The following is a 14,595-nucleotide window of genomic DNA, read 5'->3' as shown; positions in this document are numbered from 1 at the left end:
CACCGATTCGGTCAGCTTTGCATACTGGTTGGGCATAGCTTATAGCGCTTTGAAATAGCTCTTTGAATCACCTATTGTTCATATTATAATATATCAAAATACGATACCTGGAAATCAGAAAACTAAAATGTGTCTTTCAAAATGAAAGTAGGCATTTGAATACGTTTTTAAAATTTCCAGCAATTCATTGTTAAAATGTCACTTTTAGTTTGTTAAAAGAAAAAAAAAAAACTAAACAGGGGCCATCCGTCTGATAAAAAAAAAAAAAAAAATTTAAGTTAACAACATAGAAAATATTTTATGGGCGTATGGAGTCATCAAGAAACATTTGGCACACGACAGCAGCAAATGCCCCCGAATCCAACAGATTCTTTCCCTTCTTGATAACCCGGCCCCACATTTTACCTCCTCCCCCGGGAAAACGTTTTGTCACGTATTGTTTCCTGTCGAGTACAGTAAGGCATATTCGATCCTACTGAGCACTTTCCCATCGCCTCTTTCGACTATTCAAAAACAAGCCACATCTTCAGCCACAAACGACCACTGTTCTTTAAACACATGACCTTCTCGTTGTATCTTTCCACGCTGCGTTTTTCCTCCGCCTCCGGCTTTTTGAGCACTTTTTCGTGTCCCGTGATAACACCTGCGTCTTTCCCGTCTCCAGAGATCGTCGGCTTGGTGTTCGGTTTAGACCGTTCCGCCGTCTATCACTGGTAACTCTCCATGATGACTCTGAAATATTGTAACAAGTAGCTGCCTTTCATTATATATGTCCTTGTTAGGAGTTAAAGTATTCTAACTGCTGTTGCAAACAATATGAATGGAAAGACGGAGGGATAATTTCTCTGAAGCTAGTTGTGACGTGCTGATTGGCGGGAAAGTTAAAGTGGCTTGAGGAAATGTACAAGTTTCGTGTCTTTTCTTGCATAGGTATTCACAGAATACATAAAAGGTAAAAATCTGCATCTATAGGATACAAAATGAAGGTCAACTATTATGTTTTTTTTTTTCTTTTTAAATCTGACAACAGGTAGCTGTCACGAGACGTTGGGTTTACCCGTCTTCAAATAACCAAACAAAATATCTCTTTAAAACTAGAAATAATCGATGATCAAACGTAAGCCCTGACACGTCCCGCTGACAACAACTCTTCGGTGTGGAAGTTGTTACTGTCGGAAGAAGGCTCAACATTAGCTGTTAAAACACATTATTGGGGAAATCAGATGGATCACTGAGATGTGGGGAGCTATTTAATGTTGAGACGTGTCTGCTGTAGAATCAGGCTGAGACTTTCAGCAGATAGCAAGAAGGCTAAACGGGATCTAAGTTGCTCTGTTTTTAACTTTGAGTTTTTCACCTCTGCCAGTCATAGAACAAACTTTGAAATGTTGGCAGCTTTTTGCAAAAATCTATCAAGGGGCACGCAGAGCTACGTCATGCTAGCTGTGCTAGCTTTATTGAAAAACAGCCATTCGATAGAAATCGCAGTAGAAAAACAGTCTGTGTTGGCACGGTTTACCAAAACTGGAAACAATTTCAATCGGTGAACTGTAAGAGTTAAATTGGGCAGGATGAATATTTGGGTTTCGGATGTTTCTATTTTTGTTTTTTTGTTTTTTTACAAAGTCATTTTGTAATAACAGGGATTTATTTTAAAAATAGTTTGTGGTACATTTTGTGGACTGAAATACAAAAAAGAACAATATTTAAAAATTCATCCCAAAAAATTGCTAGGAATCTGATTGATTTTTAAATTTTTTTTACTTTTAAAATGATTTAATCTGCTCCCCTGCCTTCTGCATATTTGATATATTTATATATTATATTTCATCGTGGTCCATCAGTCGTCTTTGTAAACATATAGATTTATCTCTGCTGTGCTCCGTGTCCTACGTGGAGCGGTCATCGTGAGGGCTTCCGTCCGAGTTCTCCGTCTCGCCCTCGGAGATGGCCTGCATGGGCGTGGAGTACAGCCTGCTGCGCACGCTGTAGCGGCTGCTGCTGGCGGGCGGCGGGATCCTCGAGCGGCCCTGCCTGGAAGCGGCAGACGAGAGGAAGGGTCTCGGGGAGAAGCTCTCGCCGTTGGCTTTGGGGTACGGGCTGGACAGCTGCTCTTGGTCCAACAGGAGTTGCTGCAGTGGGGAGGGGGCCTCCTCCGACTGTCTGGGTGACTCGGTCAGAAAGTCTCCAGGCGACTTCGGAGCGACGGGGCTCTTCAGGATCTCAGCAGCCGACATGCGGTAGCTGGAGTCCGAGCGGCTCCCCTTTTTAAGCAGCAGCTGCTTGAACTCCTCGTTGGAGGTGCTGGACTTCTTCGCGTTCCTGTAGATGGGCCCCGAGACTCTGTGTGGGGCGGGCGGGGTCACAGCGGGGGAGGGGGAAGAGGGGGACGCCGCAGGGACCGGGGAGGTGACGGTGCTGCTGGGCGGTGGGGTGTTGCCCGATGAGGCGCTGAGGCGGGTCCTTGCAGCCAGCTCAGTGGAGTCCTTCCTCCCCAACACTTTCCTTTTGGATCTACGGATGAAACGAATTGACATGAAATCAGAGCTGTATACACATGCTGGATGTTATTGTTTACATCTGGAAATTTAATGCTGGAGGGGGAAAAGGTTGTTCTTTTATATGTCATCCATAGTCAGTCAGTTTTGTTAACAAAATGAAACCTGGGGATATAGATACTATCGTTTTTTTTCTTTTGATTAAAACTTTTTGCTGACCTTGTCACCTACTTGTCATAGTGTTGACAAATCAAGTGAATATGCTAACTTAAGTTTGGGAGCAGGGCCACGCCCAAAGCAACACCTCGAATTTTACAAGCAGTCTATTTATACTCTGCTCACCCATCCTTCTCAGTCTGTTATGTCAACCCCACCCTCCTTTACCCTCTACCTCTTTTACCTCATCCCTATTCATCCCATCACCTCTTCCCCTTTTCTGTCCTTCCATCTCATAACCATGCTTTACTCCTTTTTGCTGCAGCTGGCGTCCATGCGGGCTCGGGAAAATAAGCGGAACAAATTTCCCCGAAGACCACACCCCCACGCCGAGTCTTCATCTCCCATCCCCAGATGACCAGGCCAAACTCATTCATCTCTACATCCTGTCTTCTTCACCCCTTCCTACAATGAATATTTAAACCTTTGTGGCGTGGTCCTTGCTAGTGAATTAGAAGCAAAGCACCCTTTTTTCCCTTGTTCTATTATATATCACGCATATATCTAAGATTTAGTGCATATAGATATAGGTTTGCTGACAACTAAACCTAATGGTAGTGATTGTCAGCAAGCAGTTTGTTTTATGCTCTCCAGCAGGGGGAGCTGAAGCTTCTGCGCATGACATCACTCGTTTTATATGGAATCAGTGGAATATAGCAGTGATGATAGCTGGCCAAAAACATGATGGGGCGCGGATCGAACCAGCCGAGGTCCATCAGTCGTCTTTGTAACGACTGATGGACATCTGAGTTTTTCAGACCCGCCAATTGCGGGTCTGACTCCTACCACCGTCGCCACAAACAACTATGAGACACTTTGTGTGAACCAGGACCGAGAGGCCGTCTGTCCAAACGCTCACCTGTGAATCATAGCGAACAGATCCTCAGTGGTGCGGGACTTGTTGGGTGACAGAAACACGCTGTCATCCTCTTTTTGTGACTCCTCGAGCTGTGACGGCGCAGAGTTGTCACTTTCTGTAAAGTCTGTAAAAAAAAGAAAAAAAAAGAAGAACTTTTAATACGGTGATTAGCAGATTATAACAAGTCCATAATATGCAAAAATACTAATATTTTTTGGAATTCCTTTATTGCTATTGAGGTCAAATTGAATATGTACAGTATTAACAGGTTATGTTTAAACATAAAGAGTAACGGTTTAAGTGTAGATAATTAAGTAAAAGAATAGCTTAGCATAGCAAAAAAACTGGGAAATTAATTTTAATAATTTTCTTTTACAAAAAAACCCCCAAAAACTGACAAATTTGAATTTTAATATATAGCATCTGTGTTGCATGTTTTTTTTCCTGTACTATTCTTATGCTTTTATTTTTATTAAAATGATCCACGTATCAATCTGGAATAGATAATAATAGTTTATAGTGAGAAGGGCCTGAAGAACCTGCCTTTGCTAAAGCAATCGTCTGCCTCCTCTGTGGATTCCTCTTTCCTGTCCTGTGAGGCACTTTCGGCTGAAACTCCTGATGAGTCGTTCTCCCCTTCGCTGCTGATGGAGCTCTCCTGGGACGTCTCCAGAGGACTGTCAGCAGCAGGCACTTTGTCCACACAGTTGGACCTCTTGGGTGAGCTGTGTAAAACCGGAGGGCAAGGACACATTTCCGCTTCGGGCAGTTCGCTCTGCTGCTGACCTGAAGAGTCTACGTGTGGGATAGACTCTCCGGAGCAGACGGATGTTACCGGTGACTCTGAGCGCTGCTTTGCTTCGTGAACAGTCAACGCCTTGGGGACGTTAGAACCATCCAAACACGGTTCTGACTGCAGTCCGACAGCTGTCGCGCTCCCTGACAATACCTCTGTGCCCTTGCTATTTGCCATTGAAAGCTCTTCATTTGAGGCATGGATTGAGTCGTTTGATGAAACATGATGATTATGAGAATTGTGCATTGAGGGACTCTTGAGAGCTAGTGATTGACTGCTGGTTGAGTTCTCAGACGGAAACTGGAGTCTCGAGGCCACTTTGTTCTCATGCAGGTCTTCAGGCTGCTTGCTGATGGACCGAAGCTGCACTTTTTGAAGAATTGAGGGTGTTATAGACAGAGAGTGGGCAGTGAAGGACTCCAAGTTCGGAGATGTGACAGTTTTGGCGGTTGGCACATCTTTTTGCTTGATCTGGAGAAGGTTTGGTAGCTGGTTCCCGTAAGCCGAGTCTTTATTGCTTGGACTGTGAAGGGCACTTAAGTCGAGGTGAGAAGGAGGAATCATCGGCAGCTCCAGATCTTTCTTCGAGGTGGCTACGTCTCTGGATGAGCGTGCCTGCAGAGACAGAGAGGAAAGAGACGACTTCCTCTCTGGGACTTTGGGCTTCCTCTTCCCAGTGGCTGGGGACAGAGGTCCGGGGAAGAAGGTGGAGGGAAATGAGGAGGTGGGGGTTTCAGACTGACTGGAGTAGCCGCTCGATGGGCTCGCCAATCCGGCCAGCTTCTCCGGAGACGTCAACTTGAACTCGCTCTCCACTGATGGGAGTGATGGGGTGGTGGCTCTGGAGCCAGACTGGGAAGTCTGGGACTCTGAGCTCTCCTGTGACTTGATGCATTCGATCACAGTCGTACCCGTGGCTGTGCTGGAGTTTGATAGCGATCGGTAGGGATCACTGGACTTCAAATCGTTTAGAAGCCAGAGATCTGCATAGTCTGACTGCACAATGCCATTGTCCTTAAAGGAATGTGCGTCTTTGGAGCTTAAAATGCCTAAATCCGTCAGATCTGACGTGCCTTCCATCGCCCAGACCTCGAGGGGCTCTCGCCCTAGTGAGGAGTTCTCCATGAGTCCTGGAGATCCAGACAGAGCCAGCTGCATTCTCCGCTCTTTAGAGGACAGAGACACTGGGTGTCTGTAGGTACCGGTAATCTTTGGTTCTCTCTTTTCTGGGATGTGTCCCTCACTGCATATCTTTCTCAAGGAGGAACTCCTCTTTGGTGGGGAGGGCTTGGCCTTTGACTTTCTCAAGGAGAGGCAGCGTCTCCCCAGAGTCAGGTGGCCGCTCACGTCCGACAAACCGCAATCAGAACCAGGGTTTGCATAGTTGTAGGTGAAGCTTTTGCTGCCTTTTAAACCGCAGTCAAAGTGCATGGAGGTGTAGTACCCTTCGGTGTCCACAGAGTAGTAAGAAACGGTGTCTGCTTTCTCTGATGGCGGTTTGTCGGAGAAGCTGCTCTCGCAGGTAGCCATGCTGGTGAAGCTGGGGCAGCCCAGGCTGCTCTCGGCCTCCCTGCCCGGTTCAGGGCTGAACCCCTGAGAGGAAGACGGCTCCGCGTTGGGGAAATCCCACTCCCCCTCCATGGGCGTACTCACTCCAGCCTCCTCTAATATATCCATAGCTGCTGAGGAGAAGGAGCCAGCTCGCTGGGTTCTGAGGCCCTGGTAGTTGTCCAGCAGGAAGCTGGTCTGGTCTTCGGCGGTGTGAGTGGCGGCATTGAGGGACAACTCAGAGTCGCAGTGCGAGGATCCGGTTAGTGGAGGGGACGCTGCGGGGGGGATAGTTTCTGAGGTCTGGGAGGGGCAGGTGGAGCTGCTGCCACTCCAGTTCCCGCTTGAAGATTGGTGGTCATCCTTATGGTCCATTTGGCTGCCCAGCACCCCTGCGGCTGAGACGGAGTGAACTGGGCTGCTGAAGGTGTCCGAACTGGACGAGATCTCGCAGCTGCCCATGTCGGCTTTCCTGGGCAGTTGAGCGCCGGTCCGCTCCATCCAGCTGTGCTCCGGACTGTCCGACAGTTGCGCAAACTTCAGCCCCCCCAGCTGCCGCTCTGACACGGCCCGGTCATCGGCGCTCTCCTCTTCCTCCTTCAGGATCCTCTCCCTGCGCCCGGGAAGGAAACCCTCGGAGTCGAAGGGTGCCAGCTCCTCCTCCTCGTCGCTGTCGTTGCGCTCATCGTCCATGAGGATCATCATCATCCTGCTGCTGTCTCTGGGCAGACTTCGCGACCGCAAACGGGCCTCCACTGAACTGGAGAACATGGGGTCAGCGCTGTCGGGCAGGCAGGAGATGTTGCCTGCCGAGTGGGAGAGCAGGAGTGACACGCCCTGACCTCTCTGGACCCTGAGCCTCCTCCGACACGGCGCTCCTGACGTCAAAAAGTCTTCGGTCTGGCAACCTGAGTCTCTGGTGGTCAGATGGCTGGCCAGCCCCTCAGTGGAAGGAGTTATATCGGCAGTGGTGTGAACAATGACCGTCCGCTCCCTGGAACCAGGGGAGTCATCAGAGTCTGGAGAAGAAAGAAGGATTAAAGAGTTTCAGACTTTATTTTCTATAATCTTTCAACACTGCGAAAACGCAAAATCTTACAGTTTTTTTTGGTCTAGTTTCTAGTGCAACTATCTTACTACATCTAAAATGAGTAAAAAGTAACTTACAAGTAACTTTTCAGCAAAATCTAGCTTATTTTAAGTTAATAGTTTCTTTAATATTGATTAAAAAAAGTACCAGTTGCACTTATAACAAGGTATTTCTTCCATGTTATACGTGAAAAAAATCTGCCAGTGGAACTGGTACCTTTTCATCGAAATTTAGGAACAAAAAACGTAAACTTACCTTGAAGAAAAGTTACATATAAATTAGTTTTGTCTTATTTCAAGTGCCCTAAGATATTTGCTCTACAAACTAAACAAAAAAACGTAAGATTTTGTGTTTTTGCAGTGAACCGTTGTGTTAAAATATTAACTTAAAAAAAATCAGTCTGTGAAAGAATACAGTGCTGTGTCTTCAAGATAATTAATAATAAATATTTTTATGTTATGGAGATGAATCTGTTATTATTGCTTGCTAAACCCACAAACTTTGATACATTTTACAAGGATTTTATGTGATAAACCAAGACATAATAGTTGATATTTGAGAAGTGAATGAAAATGGACACGCACTTTTTACTTTTATTTTTTCTTAGCAAGATCTGAAAAGGATGGCATTCATTCAGCCCCCTCTAGTTTAAGTCAATAATTTAGATAAATAGATAGCTGGTTTTTTTTTTTACATTTAATTGTAATTATTCACTGAATTTAACTGTATCGTCCCATAACTAGGACTGAACTGAAGTTTATATAGTTGAATTTAAATGCATTGGTATGAAACAACTGAATCAGACTACAGACGGTCAAAGCTGATAAAGACAAGAAGCAACCTGAAGTTAAAATGGCAGCATCCAAAAAGGTTTAAACATTTGTACGATTATGTAAAAAAATAAAAATAAAAAATCTGAAAAATTCCTAAAAACCACACACGCTTTATCTTTCACTTCGCAATTATGCACAGTTTTCTACTGGGCCGTCACAGAAATATCCAGATAAAACCCATTTTGTAATGTGGAAAAAAACAAGAAGTTCAAAGGGTATAATTACTGCAAGACGCTGTGGAAAAAAAAAACCCCAACATGACATGGTGTTAAAAAAAAAAAAAAGATACATACCAAAATCCTGCTGCACCTGTCTGGGGAAACCGGCGACCGTCCTCCGCCTCCTCAGCTTCCGTCTCCTCTGAAGCAAAGACTGCGAGTGAACGAGTGAGCAGCGCACACTAGCATCTCTGTCAAAGCCAACCCCTGCAGCGGAGACAGGACATGTGAGGAATCTTTGTTTGGTCCCAAATGCAGAGAATCCTTTTTTTAACTCTCACGCTGTCACATAAAACGGCAAAAGTTGAAATAAATATATCGAATGACTGAACTAAATAAGGTGGCGTACAGAAATAGCAGAGGCGGTCTGAGATCTGAGAGCATAAAGCCGCAGTGTCGGCTTGGAGGTTTTGGTTGCTAAGCTATAATATTTTCTGACAACTATGACAGAAATTGTAAACAAGCATTTAAAAGGGGAAATCTGACTGTAAACTCTGAATACCTCTGCTTAGGTTTACCAACTAATCTTCCTCCGTCACGTTATGACCATCATGTGACAACAAGTTGGGGCTTTCAGCACCATAGCGATTGCAGGACTCTGCTTACAAATGTGCATTTTTTTTCTCCCCCCCCTTCAACTGTCTTTGACTCGGCCCACGTTGGCACACAGCTCCCGTTTTCAAGTCAGCGAGAGGCAGAGTAAATAACATCAAGCAGATCTTTTTATCCGCTTGAACAAAACTAATTGCCATTCATGTCACAGCACCTGGCCTCTTAGCAATCGCAAAGTGTCACTGAGAAACAGAGTTCACCGAGCACAAAGCATGACTCGGACTTTTATAGTCACGGTCTGCAAGCGTAATTCACGCAACCCAGGATCTTTTGAGGAGGAGGAGGATTTTTCTGAGACCCATAAGGTCACACTGTTGAAATAAAATGAGTCCAAATGTGAAATATACTGAACCTTCTTGTAAATGTGCTTCTTCCTCTCAACTCTTAGGTCAAAACCAAAAGGGTTAATTATAATAATATGCATAGTAATTCAGTTTTATGTTCTAGCTTTAGCAAAGTCTGTAACGGCTATTTTAGCTAGGTGTTTGGAAGCATTCTAATAACTCAATGGAGACTTAAAAATGAATTCAGAAATTGTTTTTCCTTTAACATTTATGTGCTAACCACTTCGCTAAAGAAACAAGACGATTAGCCTAGCATGGCTAACTTTTTATTTTAAACGTAAACAAATCTCAATATCCAGCTTTGCTATAACTGTTTTTTTATAATGTTACTATAAGACTTTCAATTTTATTTTGCTAGTAAGAAGCTGCATTGTTATGGGGATTTCAAAGTGAATAAATTAACCAGGCGATAGCTGGTAGCATGGTCGTTTTCTACCAGGAATAAAAAAAAGAAGACAGGTTTCTATTTTTCCCAAAGAAGAAGAGATTTTAGAAATTTTTTGAACAGTCTTTTGAATCATAAACAAACATCAGATTCATTTTAATGGTTAATTTATCAAATAACCCAAAATTGTTGCTAATTTAAGTATGTTAGTAGTATAGTAGCATGAGGCCTTCTACTGTTCTGGATTTTACGCTAACATGTTAAACGTCTGTGATTCAGTGAGTCTTGCTACAATTTTTAAAGTAATTTTTGTTGCCATAACAACTCTGCTCTTATTTAATGTTCAAAAAAATACCCTTACTTCATTCCATGCAGCTAATCAGCTAGCTTTTGCACGTTCTCCTGGAAAATGCCATTTTTCTAGTAATAAAGTAGTTGTCAATATGTTTAAAGATAAAAATAAAAAAAAAGCATTACAGATCTTCTTTAAAAGATGTAAAGACAGCTTCGAGTGCTCTGTCCACAGACCTAAACAAAGAGATGACAACTGAGACATTTTGGCGATTTCAATTTACCAGTCACATTAATAGGAATGATGCATGAGGCGATGACTTGGGAATTGCATTTCATTCTCTCCTCTGGGGTGGGCAGCGGCAGAGCTCTAGACCAGTTAGTCTGCTTGTCCAGGGTGGAGGGGATGTTAGGGATGGGAAACTTAGACCGGTGACCTAGAGCCACCCCGTCAGTGTCGGGGTCAGTAGGCGCAGCCTGCAACAGATGGATATTTGCATGGTTAGACTGTTATGGTGGGATTACCGGTACATGGAAAATGGGTCGGCAGTTAAAGAAGAAGAAGAAGAAGGGAAAAAAAACAACTCAGCTTCAGAGAGGATAAAGTGTGGACAAAGTCTGGGATTATCCCGCTATTTTCTATGTTCTCGGTTCTCAAACTGCTCTGCAAATACCACCGGTGGTAATCGGCACTGTGAAATGTTGGCATCAATTATTTACTTGAAACGAACAGAAGTGAAAAGAGTCTAAAAATATAAGTTGTTCAAGTACTTCATCAGAGGCTTATCAGAAGAAAAGCACAATGGAAACAGACTCTGAACCAAGATCCACCGAGGACACAATATGATGCGACTCCTTTACAATTCTGACATCAGAAGTCAGAATTCGGATGTGGGAAGTAAAAATGAATACGATTTAACTGTATTCGTCTTCCAAATCCAAAAATGAGCGAGGTTAGCCAAGTGATTTATCCAGAGGCTGGAGTAGATGCTACTAGCAAAACAAGCTAATAATAAAAAAATAAAAAACGCATTTACATGATAAAACATCAGCAACATTTCACTTGAGGAGTTAATGTGGTGAAGAAAGAGAATATTTTCTGACATTTTAATGAGATACATAATCTCCAACCTAGCAGATTCTGAACTGCGCAGCTATCACCAGGACATATTTAAAGCAGCCGTATTCGATTTTGAAACTGGAGTCGGTAAGAAACCTCAGATTTTCCTGATTAGATCTTGTGATCTGTTGTACTGCACTGCAAAAAGACAAAGTCTTACTAAGTATTTTTGGTCCAGTTTCTAGTGCAAATACCTGAGGACACTTGAAATAAGACAAAACTAAGCAAGATATAGTAGCTTGTTTTCAGTCAATCATTTCTTAATATATGCTCTGCGCTGAGTTGCATTGGCAGATTATTTCACGTGTAACATGCATAACATAAGTGAAATAATTCGCCAATGCAACATAAACTTTTTCATCAATATTAAGGAACTATTGACTTAAAACAAGCTCCTACATCTTGCTGAAAAGTTACTTCGAAGTTAGTTTTGTGTTATTTCAAGTGTCCCAACATATTTGCACTAGAAACTGGACCAAAAATTACTTGGTAAGATTTAGTTTTTTGCAGTGCGCTGTTTGAACATGTCGATCAGGACGGCGGTGGTGCTTGGAAAAGCTGATCCTGAGGTGGCGTTTGCTGAGAAAAGTTTGAGAACCACGTAGCTGGGAGTGTGAACACTGTCTCTGAGAATACATCAGTAAACACACACACCCTTCCAGCAGCTGAGTTTCACACAGCAGTGCAAAGAATCCGTTAAGTAGCGAGCAGCATGCTTCATAGCAAGTGAGAGCAGGAAGCGAGAGAAGCATTCAAAGAAACACAACAGACTTTCATGCAAAAAAAAAGGAAAAGTAAAAGAGAAAAGAGTTCCAGCTTGCAGGAAGCTCAGACCAATAAAAACTTGGGCACTCACTCCACACACACGTCACAACCTCTGTTCTACAAGATGCATTCTGACGTCGACACGCAGCCTGCAGTCGTACTGCGAGAATGTGCGGCACCTCTGTGGCGGCGGCAGGCGAGCCTCCGGGAAAAACGCGCCAGGATCAAATTCCTCTGAGCTGCAGCAAACCTCCTGGACGCGCTAGAAACCAACTCTGGCATCTAGCAAGCTGAGGATTTCTCTGCCTTCCCTCGAGTTCCCAACATGTGAAACTGGGAGCGACTCTCAGGCCGAACTGGTTCCCACCTCTGCAACCCAAAGTCTTCCCACCCCCCTTCCACCCCATTTAAAGCCGCCTCTCCAGCCTTTGTGCTCCCGGTTCCCAGCAGACCAACGGGGCCGACAAAAGAAACCGGTTTCCTTGGAAACTTCTCGCAATGAGTAGAAGAAGAAGAAGAAAAAAAAATCAAAGGGGAGGACCATTTACAGCTGATTTGTTTCGAAGAGGCTCTGAGAGGAAGGATGAGCCTTTTGAAGGAGGGGAGGGGGAGAGAAGGAGGACGGTGAAGAGGAGTAGAGATGGTTCGTGTTTGTCTTTGTCTTTGCGCGCATCAGGCCTTTTTGGTCAAACAAACAAGCTCAAAGGTTGTCGGCTAGTGCAGAGAGGAGGATCATGGGTAATCACAGACACAAGCTCCCAAAACATCAACCCTTTCATTAATGTAGAGTGAATATGTCTCACACACACACACACACGCACACACACACACACCCTCACATTCCTCACATATTTCAAACTGAAACTTCACAGAAAAACATCAAACTGACACACTCCGTTTTTTTGTTTGTTTGTTACTTCATCACCTCAATAGGGCGGAGAAACCGAGAGTTCATGCATCTAAAGCAGATTTACATGACCAGTCGGTCATGTAAATCAGATGAAAGGACAGGTGGAAAGCAAACGGGAGGGGTCGAGTGGGAGGACCAGAACCAGTACCTTTCTGCTCCAGGGAGAGAGGCTGCAACATTCGGTGGGGGAGGAGGAGCGGGCGGAGTCGAACTGAACAACAGGGTGGAGAGACGACCACAAACGGAAACACACAGAAAACAAGCAAACGACAACAGAAATTTAAAATAATGACACGGGTGAAGGTGAGGACGCGGGGGAGCGTGACGCAGGGGGAAACATACAGCGGTGACATGAGAACAACACGTGAACACGTCTCCGTTCCCGTCTTTACCTGAGCTTCAGCTAACTGAGTGGATACATCTCTAAAATGTCTCTCTGGCTGCTTGGATGGACGGGGGAGGACAAAAAGGGCGCCGTCACTTTAAAAGGAGAATTATGGCAAAACTACATTACATTACAAAGAACTCAACAAAATCTGCCATGTGCTGGTGGAAAGTTTTAGCACACCTGGATTATTAAACTGAGACTGAACTATAGACGGCGGCTGGTTTTTGTGCAAAATACTTTACAGCAGTTTCACATTTTATCACATTACAAACACAAAATAGAGCAAAATTGTGGAGTGACTTTAAAAAAAAAAAAAAAAAAAAACTTTTAAAATCTGAAAAGTGCGTTCCATGCAGGTCCATTAAGGTATCTAGAGCTTTGGAAAACTGTTCAAGTTCAATGAGACTGGATGCATGTATGGACTTTGACTGGGCCATTCTAAAAAAAAACAACAACAACAAAAACAACACTTCCATTGTATGTGTGAGATTGTCGTTTTTCTGGAAGATGACCCTCTGACACTCTCAATGTCAAATCTTTTGTATCTCTATTGTTATTTTTAGTTTGTCCTGTTTTTAGCTTCATCCCATTGACTCTGAAAGTCTTTTCTTTCCCTGCTGAGGGAAAACAAAATAAAATCCCCAAACTATAATGCTGCCACCACCAGGCCCCACAGTGGGAATGTTGTCCTGTATTGTTAAATTTTCTGCCGTTGTTTCGGAAGCCTCTCTCTAACCTATTTTTGAGCTCAGCGCGATTTTCTGATTTGTATTTGTAATAATTTTTGAAAAAAAAGTTCCACTTCCCCAGTTAAGAACTACCAAACTTGACAAGATTAGGAAAACATCGGGAGGTATGAACATATTTGTAAAGAAAAGCCATTACTTCACTTTAAATATTAGATGTTTGTGCAACTTTACGGTTGCGGTTCCACGGATTAGATCTTTAGAGCTATAACAAGCTGACTGGCAGGACTTCCAAAGCCCAACACATTGATGTATTGATTGCTGTTCTTGGAGACTAACGGGAAAAGATGACGACAATAATCGCCTCACCGTTGTTAGACTTTTGCCCCGACCGTCTTGCATCGGCTCGATGAGAGGGGAGGGGTATACGGGCGTGGGGGGCAGGGCTGAGATGGTCACTCTGCGCTCCGTCCTCTGGTGACCTGAAAACGCACACACTTTAATAACAGCATGCAAAAAAAAAACATGGTTATGAGAGAAAGCAGAAGATGGATGCACTTGTGATTACAGGTTTTGTGAGAATTCTTGATGCGGGAAGCTTTTGATTGAACTTTTGATCGAGTCTTTGTGAGGGTGCATTTACATGCATTTTCCACCGGGGGGCAAAATAACACCAGAATCGCAGACGCTTGGAAGCGGGATGACTTCAAAACAATCTGACTTTTTACCAAGGCGTTGCCTCAAATGTGAGTGAAAAATAAACGCAAGACAAAAAATGTTACTTTTTTTAATTAACTGTAATTTGAAAGTGTAGAAATTGTGACGTGGGGTAAAACCTAAACGTGTAGATATATATAATGTGGGATATATTTGGGAGATTGAATCAGCTTTGACTTCTTCCTACTCCTTGTTGAACTGGATATGAAAGTTTTGCTGTATATGTTTGATTATTCTGTCTTTTTCTTGTTGTTTTGTTCTTAGAAATTTTTTTCGCCTTTCCATGTTTGAAATCAATAAAGATTTCATGTCGTTTCAA

General features: G+C 43.6%; 1 protein-coding gene across 4 annotated transcripts in view; it reads right to left on the bottom strand.

Moving 5' to 3' along the window:
* Positions 1-1,751: 1,751 nt before the first annotated feature.
* The window catches only part of nhsa (Nance-Horan syndrome a (congenital cataracts and dental anomalies)), a 69,293-nt gene continuing 56,449 nt past the window's right edge, over positions 1,752-14,595 (bottom strand). Inside the window, exons 3-9 of one of the 4 annotated variants that reach the window (XM_032572865.1) lie at positions 13,929-14,056; positions 12,878-12,925; positions 9,975-10,167; positions 8,134-8,265; positions 4,117-6,936; positions 3,574-3,697; positions 1,752-2,514 (exon numbers count right to left, since the gene is read on the bottom strand). In XM_032572865.1, the coding sequence (XP_032428756.1) occupies positions 1,890-2,514; positions 3,574-3,697; positions 4,117-6,936; positions 8,134-8,265; positions 9,975-10,167; positions 12,878-12,925; positions 13,929-14,056 (4,070 nt within the window). In that variant the 3' untranslated portion in view covers positions 1,752-1,889. Of the gene's footprint in view, positions 2,515-3,573; positions 3,698-4,116; positions 6,937-8,133; positions 8,266-9,974; positions 10,168-11,666; positions 12,614-12,633; positions 12,697-12,877; positions 12,926-13,928; positions 14,057-14,595 lie in introns of those variants that run through there. The other 3 variants (XM_032572863.1, XM_032572864.1, XM_032572866.1) reach the window with 3 other exon arrangements.

Source organism: Xiphophorus hellerii, chromosome 9 (genome assembly GCF_003331165.1).
Source record: "Xiphophorus hellerii strain 12219 chromosome 9, Xiphophorus_hellerii-4.1, whole genome shotgun sequence".
Taxonomy (NCBI): domain Eukaryota; kingdom Metazoa; phylum Chordata; class Actinopteri; order Cyprinodontiformes; family Poeciliidae; genus Xiphophorus; species Xiphophorus hellerii.
This window is presented reverse-complemented; position numbering and strand designations above follow the sequence as displayed.